Consider the following 12,319-nt stretch of genomic DNA (forward strand, 5'->3'; position numbering starts at 1 on the left):
GAGAGGACGCGAGGCCACCTGAGCACAAAACCTGAGAGTCCTAGACCTAAGAGTTGAGAACACTGCCCTCCTCTCACCCCCCAAATAGCAGGCAAAGGTGGGGCAAGCAGTGGTGTGCTAGAAGAGGGGGAAGGGAGGGCGGAGTTGGTAAGGGGCAAGAGTAGGGAAGAACAGCTGTGACCTGAGACTTGGCTGTGACTACCAGCTGTCAGCACATAGATGTACTTTCCTGATGCTGAGGTGTGACCCTGGGAAAGCCCCAGCTGTCTCTGAGCCTCTGCTCCCCAGATCTCTCCAGACTAGTTCTAAGGCACCTCCAGCTCTCAACTAAGTGATACCCTCTCCTCTCTTCCCAGCTGACCTCCACTGCCTCTTCCTATTCTACCTGTAGTGTCTAGCCCGTCCTCCTCATCTCCAACTTCTCCAACACCTTCCTGATTCTTGGAACCTGAGGCCTCAGGTCTGCACAGTCTTCTGACTCAGGCAGTCCTGACCTCTCGGACCTGAGCAGATGACCTGGGAGGTTTTGCCCCATGAACTTGCTCTCTGACCGTTGGAATGTACGCCCTTCCTCCACTGTACACAACTCTTGCCAGTTCTAGGCAGCCCAGGAACTGACGAGGTTTCTTCAGAGAAGGCAGCAGCACTGAGGGGCTTCTCATCCCAAATCAGGTGGCCCAGAGAGTTGTGGCTGGGGACAGCCCTTTCACCCCTCCAGCCTCTCTTGGCAATATACTATTCCTGGCTGGGAATACTCACCCCATCCCATCCCTCAGGCTACACAGGCTCAGGCCTGTCTTATGGAGTGAGATTTGCCAAAAAAGTTCAGTTCACTTAACACCCCCTACCTTGTACCTTCATTCCTGGCTCACTAACAGGAATAGGAAAATCACCCCTTCCTCAAACAGGTGTGGTGTTCTAACAAGAGTTGAGATACATCTGTCTGGAATTTGTCCTCACTGGCTGCACTGAGACTAAGGAGCCCTTCTCCAGCTCCCTAAAGCCATTAGTACTGGCCAACGGAGCCAAAGGACTACTGTGTGCCAGATATTTTAATACAACCTCTTCTAAGGCTTACAACAAACCCACTATGACATAATTTCAGTTTTACTAAAATTATGGAAACTGAAGCTCAACAAGGTCAAGGGGCATGCACAGGGCCACGTAGCTAGAAAGTGACGAGGAACAAATAATCGAACTAAGTGGCTGAATGAAGGCTTGTGTTGGGCGCGACAGGCACTGGTTCGTGGAGTGTGGTGGGTACACACAGTGCACCGCGCCCACAGTCAGGTCCCCGGAGGGTTGGCTCACACAGGCTCTCCACATCCTGGGCCCAGGGGAGCGCAGGCTCCTAGAAGCGCTGCCGGGCTCTGCCCCAACCGCGCTCGCCGCCCCGCCCCCGCTCCGCCCCCAGCCCTCCCCGACCCGGACCGCAGACAGCGCCCGGCGGCGGCGCGAACAGCAGCGAGGAGGTTGGCTCTAGGCTCGGAGCTCACCGCGGGTTCCCGCACAGGGCCCAGCGGGTTGAGGACCCACGGATTCGGCAGCGCTGGAGGATGCAGACGCAGCTCCGGGCGGTAGCAGCGGGCCGCCTGACGTCCTGCAGGTAGGAGCTCGGCCGCTCGGCCGGCCTGGAAACTTGGGCCGAGTTTGCGGGAGGCGCGTGGGGAAGGGGTGGGCGGCGCTGCCCTAGGGCGCCCCTATCGGCGAGTCCGAGGAATGGAGAGCGCCGGGCCTGAGCCAAGGGTGTTGTGGCTCCTGGCTGCTGCCAACCCCTAGCGGAAGGGCTGCAGGTCCCGGGCCGCGTCATTGCCCCGACTCTCCCTGGACTTCGAGGCTCCCAGGACCGGCAGTGCTCTGGAGCTCCGGCGGGGCCCCGGCGCGGAGCTGGAGAGGAGGAGCCGGGAACCGAGCCCTCGGGCCTCCCGCGGGTCCTGGACTGTCCGGGCGGAGCTGTGTGAGGGGCGGCGGGGGTACTGGGCTCTGGGGACAGAGGGCGCTGAGGCGCAGTGGGACTATGGACGCGCCCTGCTGTGACGGGACGGCCCTGCGGTTTCCTCGCTAAGGCTTGACTCACCCTCTGGCCTCAGCCCAGGCTGGCGGGATCGTCCCGAGGCGGTGGCTGCCCGGATTTTGTGGCCAGGCCGCCCCCTGCTCCGGATCTCCCGCCAGTCTTTGGGTGTCTGTCGATGGGGCTCGTGCGCGGGCCTGCGTGCATGCACACGTGTGCCGGGGCCCGAGCGAGGGGAGAACGCAGTTCTAGAGGGGAGTGTGTGCAGATGTGGGCCCTGCATGTACTTGCAGGCACCGGTTTGCCTGCGTGGCGGCCGCCCGTATATCAGCCTGCTGGGGTGCACGTGCGCCCCAGTGCCGCAGGTCAGGGCATGGGGGACACCCAGAAGCCCCAGAGCTAGGCGGCTGAGGTCCCCACGTACCAGAGTTATGGGCAAGGCAGATAGAGGAAAGCGGGTGAAGGCCAATCCCGCGACCCTTGTCCCCCCACCGTAGCCTAGGCTTCCCAGGTTCGGTTCTGGGGATAGCAGTGTCCCAGAACCTGGGGAAGTGTGAGAATACGGGGAGGGGGCCCTATTTAAGTCTTTTGAGAGGCCGGATACTGACCACAGCTGGGCAGGATCACTCTTCTTCCTGGTCTTTCCCGACCTCCATCCAGCCATCCAGAGACCGCCCTCTCCCCCCTGCCCGCCCCCCAGAGGTGGAAGAGGGAATTGGGCCACGGATCTGTTTGTCTCCCAGCTTAGGTCCTGGAGAGCACAGCGCTGGTCGGCTCTTCCCTGGTTGGCTCTTCTGGACCCTGCCCTGGGCCTTGCCTGAGGTTCATCCTCCAAGCCCAGTTACAACCTCAGCCAGCAAACATTGTGGTGGCCCAAAGAGTGATGAGACCCTGCTCCCTGGAGTCCCATCGTTTTCAGAGCAATTGTTTGCCAACTCAGTATGTGTGTGTCAGGAAAGGAGGCTCCTGTCTTGAGTGAAGAGGGTCCTCCATCTCCTACTGATAGGAAGGTCACTTCCATACACTTCATAGTCCTCTGATGGCTCTCTGGAGACTTCTCTCTCCTAAAGGCTCCTGAGGGTCCCAGGGGTGGCCTCACCTCTCTAGGCTGGGTCCCTGGGGGGGTGTCTCAGGAAGTCTCTAGGGCAAGGGCACACAGTGGGCAGAGCCCAGGAGAGAAGAACTCCTGGGACTGGGAAGTGGGTATGAAGGAGGCCCTAGGGAACTTTGGGGGGAGATGAGACTGAGCCAGCACTTATTTATTTGCTCCAGAGCTCCAGAGGGCAGGGTGGGGCTCAGCACCCCACAACCATACAGCCCCTTTTAAGGGGAGAGAGAGAGAGAAACAACAATTTGTTGTTCCGCTTATATATGCATTTATTGGTTGATTCTTCTATGTGCCCTGATCGGGAATCAAACCCACAACCTTGGCATATTAGGACGATACTCGAACCAAATGGCTACCTGGCCAGGGCCATACAACCCTTTCTTGTGAAGCTGCATTCTCCTGGGATAGGGCACTGCTGTCGATACTGTGGTCCTGATTCCCCCTCCTGTCTTCTCTGGAACATCCCTTCTCTAGGCTGGTCTGAGATGTAGTTTCTGGCTAGGAGATGAGCCAACTTTCTGAGAGTTCCACCTGGCTTCCTTGGGATAGGAGTGGGCACTGGCCCCCATACTACTTTTGGCTTTTTCTGTCCCCAAAATATGCTGGTCTAACACTGAGACTGTGACTTTCATTGGCTACCAGCCAGAAGGGAGGGGAGGGCTGGGAGAGGGGGCTGTTTTTGGCTTCTCGGTAATAGAAACCTGTGACACCTGGCTCATGGCCTAATCAGAGCAAGATTGGGCTGATTTATTTTTTCTAAGCCACCTGTGGGTTTCAGGGAACAGGGTGCTGGGGGAGGTAGAGGGAGGTCAATGTGGCCTTAGAAGACTTACCTTATGACCCCTCATAGGTCATTGAGTGCCTGCTGCCTTGAGGAAACCCACACTTGACCTCTGTGGGCCTGGGTTCCAGTCTTTGCTCAGCTTTGCTTGTGGGCCTTAGTCTTTCTCTGGCACTCACTTTTAACATCAGTACAGTGGGGGCAGTTGCAAACTAGCACTCTCCAGGCCCTGGAGGCTCCCTGCCTGGACATTCACATCCTCCCACCTGCCTTTCTTGGTGCTCCCACCAAGTGCCTGGAAACAGCCAACTGCAGCTTAAGGACTGGGAGGGTCACAGGCTCTCCTCCCCTAAGTTTTGGGACCTTTCTGCTGGTGCCACAGCGCCATCTGCAGGACAGCCTTGGCTCTCCTGTTGGGCGTGAGGCTAGGATGGGAGTGTGGCTTGTACAAAGCGATGAACCTGGCTACCTCTCCTGGGGGGTCACTCCTCCTGGGGGACCACCCTTCAGAAATAAACCCAGTATTATCTGTTTTGCTCTGGGCCTAGGGACCTGGGTTCCAGGCCTGACTTCCATTTTTAAATAAGTCTTGCAGGTCAGATCTTGTGTGGAACATAAGTGACTCCAGCTTAAAGGTAATCTGCCGTCACATCTGGGTGAACCCGGACCCCTGACCCCTGACCCCCTTCCCTCCCTCCAGGTGAGCTCTGGAATATGCGCACAGAGTTCTTGGCTGGTCACAGGGTTTTCATTAGTTCTGTCTCCAGGGTGAGTACCCCTCAGTGTTATCTATTTCTGAACTTGCACTGGCACCAGAGCCCCCGGCACCTGATCCTTTTGATCACCCACACATTCTCACTGCTTAGAAGACGTAAGCACATGGTCTTGGGGGTGGAAGGTGTGGGGACCCATTTTGTCTTGCTGCTGTCTAGGACTGTGTTTCTGAACAGAAGTTCCCTATTAAATTCATTAACTGACAAGCTAGACTTGTCTGCCTCGTTCTTTGGTCTCAGCTCCTTTGGTGAATCGGGGCTGCTTTGCATATATAGCCCTCTTCCAAAACAGATCTAAAGAGTGTCACAGGCCCTGACTGGTGTGGCTCAGTTGGTTGGGCGTTGTCCTACAAACCAAAAGGTCACCAGTTTGACTCCCAGTCAGGGCACGTTCGTAAGTTGTGGGCTCTGTTCCCCAGTCGAGGTGCTTGCAGAAGGCAAGCAGTCAATGTTTTGCTCTCTTTCTCCCTCCCTTCTTCTATAAAAATAAAATAAAATAAAAAATAAAATCTTAAAATAAAATGTCACAGGAGACCTGAATTTGTGGACAATGCCCCATTCCACATCTTGGCTGCAGTGGGCATCTTGTGTTCACTCTGGGACCTTGGACTAAGAGCTTGTCATGCAAGGTCAGAGCCTGCCTCTCGTGCCATATCTTTTCGTCAGCTACTTGGGGTTATATGTATATGGGGAGTGGGGAGTAGCCGACAAAGTGGTCCTCAGACTGAAGTGTCCTCAAAGTCTGAAAGCCCAAGGAGGCTGTCTTGCGAGTCACAGAAAGGAAAGTGGAACAGAGGGGCTCCTGGAGTGGAGGCGGGGGAGTATGTGTAGGGCCGCTGCACTACAGTTCACTAAAAAAGGGCTCTGCAGTTTAAAATATGAAGTTGGGAACCTCTGCATTATATCATGCATTCATTCATTTATTCATAGAATCTTTATTGAGTATCTTCTAAGTGCCGAGTTTTTAGGTGTAGCGGTGAGCCAGCGAGAGCGGCTGCCCCTTGTTGCTTACCTGTAGCCTGTTCTGATGGCCCATGTCTGTCTCCCTCTCTGCACCAGATCGGCAGTCGAGCAGCTGGGGCCCTGGAGGGCTTGAAGCCTTTTCACAGTGATGGCGGAGAAACGGCCACAGGGCCCCCTGGGGCCCATGCTCTACGGCAAGCTGCCCCGTCTAGAGGCCGACTCTGGACCCCGGCACAGCTTGGCTCCCTCTGCTGCTAACCAGGACCCCTGCAACTACAAGGGTGCCTACTTCTGCCCCATGGAGGGTGCTGCCAAAGCAGGGCCAGAGCGGTTGGCATCCTGGACCCGGTACCCACCTTTGTGTCCTGCCAGCATGGCAGGATCCCCACTTCGGGAAGACAGCCTGTTGGCCAGCTGTCTGCTCTATCGCCCACCGGCAGGAAGCTCTGAGAAGGTGCAGGACTCTGGCCCTGGTGAGCTCCTGCCCTTCAGTCCCCAGGCTCATTCCTACCCATGCCCCCCGCTGGCAGCACCCAAACCCGTCTATCGCAGCCCTCTGTGTTACGGGCTCTCGGCTTGCCTGGGGGAAGGGGCGGCGAAGAGGTCATTGGATGTTGATTGGACACTGATGGCTGGGCCCCTGTTACCCCCGGCCGATGCACCTTGTTCTCTGACCCTGGCTCCTGGCAAGGGTCAGTCCCTGGATGGCACCTTCTTGCGTGGAGTGTCAGTTGGGGGATCTGGCAAAGACTCCTCAGGGAGCTTCTCCCCGTGCCAGGCATTCCTGGACAAGTATCAGACCGTCCATAGCACGGGCTTCCTGGCCTCCAAGTATGCAGGACCTTATTCTGGGGACCCCAAGCAGTCATTGTCTGAGGGACCTCCCAGTCCTTGGACCCAGCTGGCCCAACCCTTAGGGCCAGCCTACCAGGATACAGTGCCCTCCCACTACCCACTCCCTCCGCCTGCACAGGCTCTGTCCTGCCCTCCAGCCTGTCACCACCCAGAGAAGCAGAGCAGCTACAGCTCGGTGCCCCCACTACAGCCTCTGGGAGCCCACAAGGGAGCTGGGTACCTGGCTGGTGGGCTGAGTAGCCCCTACCTGAGGCACCAGACAGCCCAGACACCCTGCATGCCCCCAGTGGGGCTGGACACTTATTCCTATCCCTCTGTCCCCCTCCCAGCACCCTCACCAGGCCTTAAGGTGGAACCACCTCTTGCTCCACGGTGCCCACTTGACTTTGCCCCCCAGTCACTGGGCTTTCCTTATGCACGGGATGACCTTGTTCTCTATGGAGCATCCCCAGGGCTCAGAGGGACACCACCTTCCCAGAACAGTGTTCAGGCTGTGCCACAGCCCAGTGCCGTCCAGCAAGCGTGCCAGCCCATGAGTGCCAGTCAGCCATGCCCAGAGCCTGTGACTGAAGTACGGGAAACTCAGGAGACCATGTGGCTGCCGAGCTGCAGGAAAGAACAGCTCCAGCCCCAGCTCAAAGAGCACCCTAGGGCACCCATTGTCATTGGAGATAGTCCAGTTCCCCGCACCCCACCGGCACTCCCATCCTGTGCCCAGGAGCACCGGTCTGTTCTAGACAGCCAGGGCACGCTGTCCCCTGGCTCTCCACCCATGCCCATTATCGACAATGTCTTCAGCCTGGCCCCCTACCGTGACTATCTAGATGTGCAGACACCCGAGGCTGCCTCTGAGCCTGATGCGGCCCAACCCCCCAAGGACAGCCATGACCAAGACTCCAGGGAGACTCCGCCTGCCCAGGAGGCCCCTTTGAGGGAGCGTTGCTCACTTAGGGAGGAGGTGGCACTGGACTTGAGTGTGAAGAAACCCATGGCAGAGGCTCCTCCTGTCAAGGTCCCCAGTCCTGCGGCGCACCCCGAGCTCCCTGTAGCCGTGGGTGTGCCGGGCGTGGGGAGCACAGTCTCAGAGTTACCTGGGTTGCCAGTGACCACTGAGGCCGCCCCAAAGACCAACTTCCACAGCTCTGTGGCCTTCATGTTTCGAAAATTCAAGATCCTCCGGCCAGCACCCTTGCCTGCAGCCATGGTCCCATCCGTGCCCACCTCGGTCCCTGCCTCTGACCAGCCTGCACCCACCTCTACATCCATGCCCATTGGACTGCAGATTCTCACCCAGCCCTTGCCTGTGGCCTGCTTTGACCTGGCACTGCCCAGTTCTCCAGCTGTATCTGTGGCCACCACAGCCTCTACTGTGGCTCCATCACATGCTCCAGCCCAGACTCCAACTCCAGCTTCTACCCCTGTCACAGTGGACTCCCCAGAGCAATACTTTGCAGGGCTGCATGAGTCCCTGTGTGATGCCATCTCGGGCTCAGTGGCCCACTCCCCACCCGAGAAGCTGCGCGAATGGCTGGAGACAGCCGGGCCGTGGGGCCAGGCAGCGTGGCAGGACGGCCAGGCTGTGCAGGGGCTGCTGGACAGGCTGCTGTCCCAGCTGCAGCGCTTCGTGTGCACACAGCAGTGCCCCTTCCCCCACGTCGTGCGGGCTGGCGCCATCTTTGTGCCCATCCACCTGGTGAAGGAGCGGCTCTTCCCGAGGCTGCCGCCTGCTTCTGTGGACCACGTGCTGCAGGAGCATCGGGTGGAGCTGCGACCCACCACACTGTCGGAGGAGCGGGCGTTGCGGGAGCGGGCCCTGCGTGGCTGCACCTCACGCATGCTGAAGTTGCTGGCGCTGCGCCAGCTGCCCGACATATACCCTGACTTGCTGGGCCTGCAGTGGCGTGACTGTGTACGCCGCCAGCTGGGTGAGCATGGGGCAACCCCAGTCGCCACCGAAAGCTGTGTGAGCGAGTGACAGGTGTGTGGGTTGTATGAGTGCTCACAGCCAGGGACTGAGGGATTCCCGGGCCTCTGGAAAGGTCAGGGAGGCCCTAGAACCTGGGAGGGGTGGGGGAGGGCATGAGGATAACTAGCCTCCCAGGGTGGGCTCTGTGGACCCCCATCCTTCTTTACCCCCCGTGTCAATGACAGCCTTTATAGCCTCTCCATAAGCTGCTGAGCATGCCAACTACTCTGTCCTCATGGAAATGCTTTCTTGGCCATCCTGGCACTGCATCCTCCTGGGTCCCCCTCCCTCCTCTGCTGTTTCTTCTGTATTTGCTGCAGGCTCCTCTGGACTCTGGGACCTGCCCAGGCCCTGTTTATTATCTGAGGTCATTTCCCCCTGTCTGTCTCTCCCAGCCTTCCTACTTCTGAGCTCCAGCCCTAAATTACCCACTGCATGCTGGGCTTCTGCATCTGGCTGGTGTTTCTCTGACCCTTAAGTCCTCCCAGGCCACACTCCTTAGCTTTTCCCTAAGCTCATTTCCCATCCCAGAGAACAGTACCTCCTCTCATCCAGTGCCTCCTTCCTGAACCCCAGCACGGGTGTCCCCCCACAACATTACTGCCTTCTGAATGCATGGTTTTCATTTTCCTAGGTATTTGCATTCATGGAAGTGTCCCAGTAAGTTGGGATCTTGTTTTGCAGTTATCTTTTCCCAAGTAACTTGTGCTCATCACTCTCCAGCATGTTCTGTGCCATTCAGAGCACCACCTGATCAGCTCAGGTGGCTTGACCTCACCCTGAGGAGGGCGTGTGGTCTCTTGTGGTGGGCACCATCTCACTTCTTCCTCTAGGACTTTGGTGGTGGTGCCCAGTGGTATCTGTTGCTGCCTCTTCTACCTCAGGAGATCTTGAGTTAAGGCCTGCTGTGTCTTTCTTTTCTTGCTTCGTTGCCTTCTCACCACCCAGCCTCTGTCCGGCTGTATCTCTATAGAAGTGTTCCTCGCCCCCTCCTCATCCTGGCAGCCTTGTCCTGGGCCCTTACCTGGTGCAAGCTCCAGGTCAGGTAGAGAAGGGGTAGAAGAAATGATGGGCAGGTGTGGGGCCTGGCATTTGGGTGATGAAACTGCTGACCCCTGAGCACTTAAGAAGTTGGGGCATTTGACCTAATGGGGCACACACAGTGTTAGTGGGAGTGTTCTATTCCAAGAGAGACAGCGATATGTTGGACATTGTGCGGAGGCTGCCCAGCCCTATCTTCCCCCCATACAGTTGGGTTCTCTGGGGCCCAGAAATAGACAGGTCCATTTTTCCTGGGCTGCCTGCTGGACAGTGGGACCCAAGGCACTTCATCATCCCCTTCTGTTCTGACTGGGGCTGCAAGAGTTTGGGGCTGAGAAAATGACCGAGGTCCAGTTTCCTGCTGCTAGCTAGGTTTTAGTACCCCTATCCCCACTCCTTTCTTGACCGTTGGGCCCTCCCCACAGCTTCGTGGTGCCGCCTTCCGTGGTGTCCTTAGGACAGCGCTGCCCTGGCCACCTCTCTTCCAAGTGGCTCTGCTTTTGGTCAAGAGCGCCCTCCCATGCCCACTGATGCTACCTCCAGGCTCTGCTTGCAGGGCAGCCCCTGTGGGGCTTAGCTCCTGCCCTGGTGGCAGTGTGGCAAGAAAGGACTCTGAAGTGTGGCCCTCCCTCTGTCAGGCCCCTTTCCTCTTGTCTTGCACCAAACAGCTTCTCCTGAGCAGTGCCCTCATCAGGGAGAGCTCTGGTATTACCTGGGGGAAAGCATGCCCTCTCACCTTAATGGTTTGGCCAGCAGGCATGTGCAGGGTCATGGTTTCTGTGACCCTGCTGTGGCCACCCTTGCCTGGAACAGAGCAGGACAACTGGTCTAGATAACTTGGGGGGCCAGGGTCTGGGGGTGTCGGGGTCTGTAGCATGACTGTGTGTTTATTTCCCAGGTGACTTTGACACTGAGGCTGGATATGTGCCATCCTCAGAACCCACCATGGCCAGAGATGAGCCAGACAGCCTCTCCCTGGCTCAGAAGTCACCCATCCCCAAGGCCAGGAAGCTGGGGAGGAAGCCACCAACTCCTGGCCCGGAGAAAGCAGAGGCGACTGCTGGGGGAGAGTCCCACGGTGCCTCACCTGCCCCTGATGCCAGCGCCAGCCTACCCAGCCCCACACTGAGGGCCCGCTGCCGAAGACTGCTGGCAACCGCCTGGCTTAATGGCCTGGCACTGCCCACTTGGGGCCACAAGGCCTCAGGAGCAGCCCTGCCCTCGCCCCGCCCACAGCTCTTGAGCGGCCAGAGCCATCACCTGTAGCACTGGTGGCTGGTGCTGTTTGGACAGCTACTGTTTGGTAATCACTCTATCCCTCCCTCCAGCTGGCCAGCTGCCCAGGAGAGGAGGGGATGTGCCCTTGGAGTGCTTCTCACCTGGCCCTGCTCCCCACCACGCCAGGCTGGGAGTCCCTGGACTTTTAACTTGAGGGCCTTTATTAGAAAGGACTACTTTCCATCTTTAGAGAAGACGTGTGCTTTGGAGTTCCACCAACCAGGGCCCGGATCCTGGCTCCTTGCTGTGTAACTGGCAAGTCACTTCCTCCCTTGAGCCCTTAGTTCCCTGTTTGTAAAGCAAAAACATAACCTACCTCACAAGGTTGTGCGGGGGTGATGCCTGGCACACACCCGTCATGGTTCGCTCCCTGCTTCCTCCCCAGGACAAAGGCCCAGCTCCCAGCCTGGGCCTGGGCTATGAGGCTGAGGCAGACAACCTCCAGGAAGTTTTTATATGTCATAGGACTTGGTTATCTTGGGGTGGTACAGTGAACCCCACACTTTCTAGAGTCATTCCCCAGGAAAGCCTAGAGTTACAGCCCCAGTGTTTGGGCTTGGGTCCTAAACCCCAGCCTGTAGCTCCCTGAGGGAGTCTGCCACCCCCCATCCCCGCTACAGGGGTGCAGGGGTATAGCCTGGGGCTGGCATCCTTGTTCTGGGCCTGCTGTTCTCACCCCCAGGAGGTCCCAGGCCTGTCCTAAGTTGATGCCAGTGACTGCTCTGAACTACCAACCTCACCTAGCGCATTATCCCAAGAAAGCTGTATGTCTGCTGGAAGCCGAGCATCTGCAGCGACTAGAAGGGACGGGCTGAGAGATAGCTCAGTGCTGAAAGGTCTCTGAAGATGCAGACTGAGGACTTTGGGGCTCTGCAAGCTGCAGCCCTATCAGCCAGGCCTGCTATGGGTTACTTCCTTGCAGTGCTAAACTGAGCCCAGAGTCTGGCGAGCTAGCCCCTTGGCCTGGTTAAGTTTGTAATAAGGCTGTGGTCCAGGGAGACTCTGCCTGCCCTGGAGGCCCTTTTGAGGACGCACTGCTCACTTAGGGAGGAGGTGGCACTGGACTTGAGTGTGAAGAAAATGGCAGAGGCTCCTCCTGTCAAGGTCTCCAGTCCTGCAGTGCACTCCGAACTCCCTGTAGCCGTGGGTGTGCCAGGCGTGGTGTCCCCCCCTGCCCCCCACCCCAGAGACAGTCTCGGAGGCAGGCCATTAAACATTAAAGCATATGGGTTGGTTTGGGATATGGGATCTGGCTGTGTGTTGGGGGGTCGTAGATTCTGTGTCTTTACCAGGTGGTTAGCCCTTCGCGGGATTGTTGCAGCTGTCCCTGCTTCCAGCCCAGAAGGCTCTCCAGCAGTGTTGCCGCAGCTAGCTCTGGCCATGTGGACCCTTGTTGCCTACCCACTGGGCAGCCATTTACCTGCTCAGAAGAGCCCCCTGAAACCCTTACAGGTCCTAGTGGTTGCCGATCTGTAGCCAGCTGCCTGGTGAGAAGCGCTGGTCTCCAGGCCCAAGTGCACATGCCTCTCAGGACTGAGGATGT

At 57.9% G+C, this 12,319-nt stretch overlaps 1 protein-coding gene across 3 annotated transcripts; it reads left to right on the plus strand.

The window, feature by feature from the left end:
- Nucleotides 1–1,436: 1,436 nt before the first annotated feature.
- On the plus strand, nucleotides 1,437–12,017 carry CUNH15orf39 (chromosome unknown C15orf39 homolog). Of its 3 annotated transcripts, XM_045848502.1 has the most exons (4): nucleotides 1,437–1,606; nucleotides 4,601–4,668; nucleotides 5,733–8,416; nucleotides 10,397–12,017. In XM_045848502.1, the coding sequence occupies exons 3-4, from the start codon at nucleotides 5,785–5,787 to the stop codon at nucleotides 10,762–10,764; spliced, it is 3,000 nt and encodes a 999-aa protein (XP_045704458.1). In that variant the 5' UTR covers nucleotides 1,437–1,606; nucleotides 4,601–4,668; nucleotides 5,733–5,784; the 3' UTR covers nucleotides 10,765–12,017. The 3 variants fall into 3 exon arrangements, with proteins under 3 accessions (XP_045704458.1, XP_045704457.1, XP_045704459.1); XM_045848501.1 differs by lacking the exon at nucleotides 4,601–4,668; XM_045848503.1 differs by lacking the exon at nucleotides 4,601–4,668 and having other exon boundaries at nucleotides 5,733–8,469; nucleotides 10,397–10,529.
- The last annotated feature ends 302 nt before the right edge of the window (nucleotides 12,018–12,319 follow it).

This window comes from Phyllostomus hastatus, unplaced genomic scaffold (genome assembly GCF_019186645.2).
Source record: "Phyllostomus hastatus isolate PE091 unplaced genomic scaffold, TTU_PhHast_1.1 phas_contig_62, whole genome shotgun sequence".
NCBI lineage: Eukaryota > Metazoa > Chordata > Mammalia > Chiroptera > Phyllostomidae > Phyllostomus > Phyllostomus hastatus.

What these genes read in the sequence shown, in the direction of transcription:
- CUNH15orf39 (XM_045848502.1), top strand. Translation starts at nt 5,785, where the DNA reads ATGGCGGAGAAACGGCCACAGGGCCCCCTGGGGCCCATGCTCTACGGC. An exon ending in CTGTGTACGCCGCCAGCTGG is followed by an intron (nt 8,417 to 10,396) that starts GTGAGCATGGGG and finishes TTTATTTCCCAG; the next exon opens with GTGACTTTGACACTGAGGCT.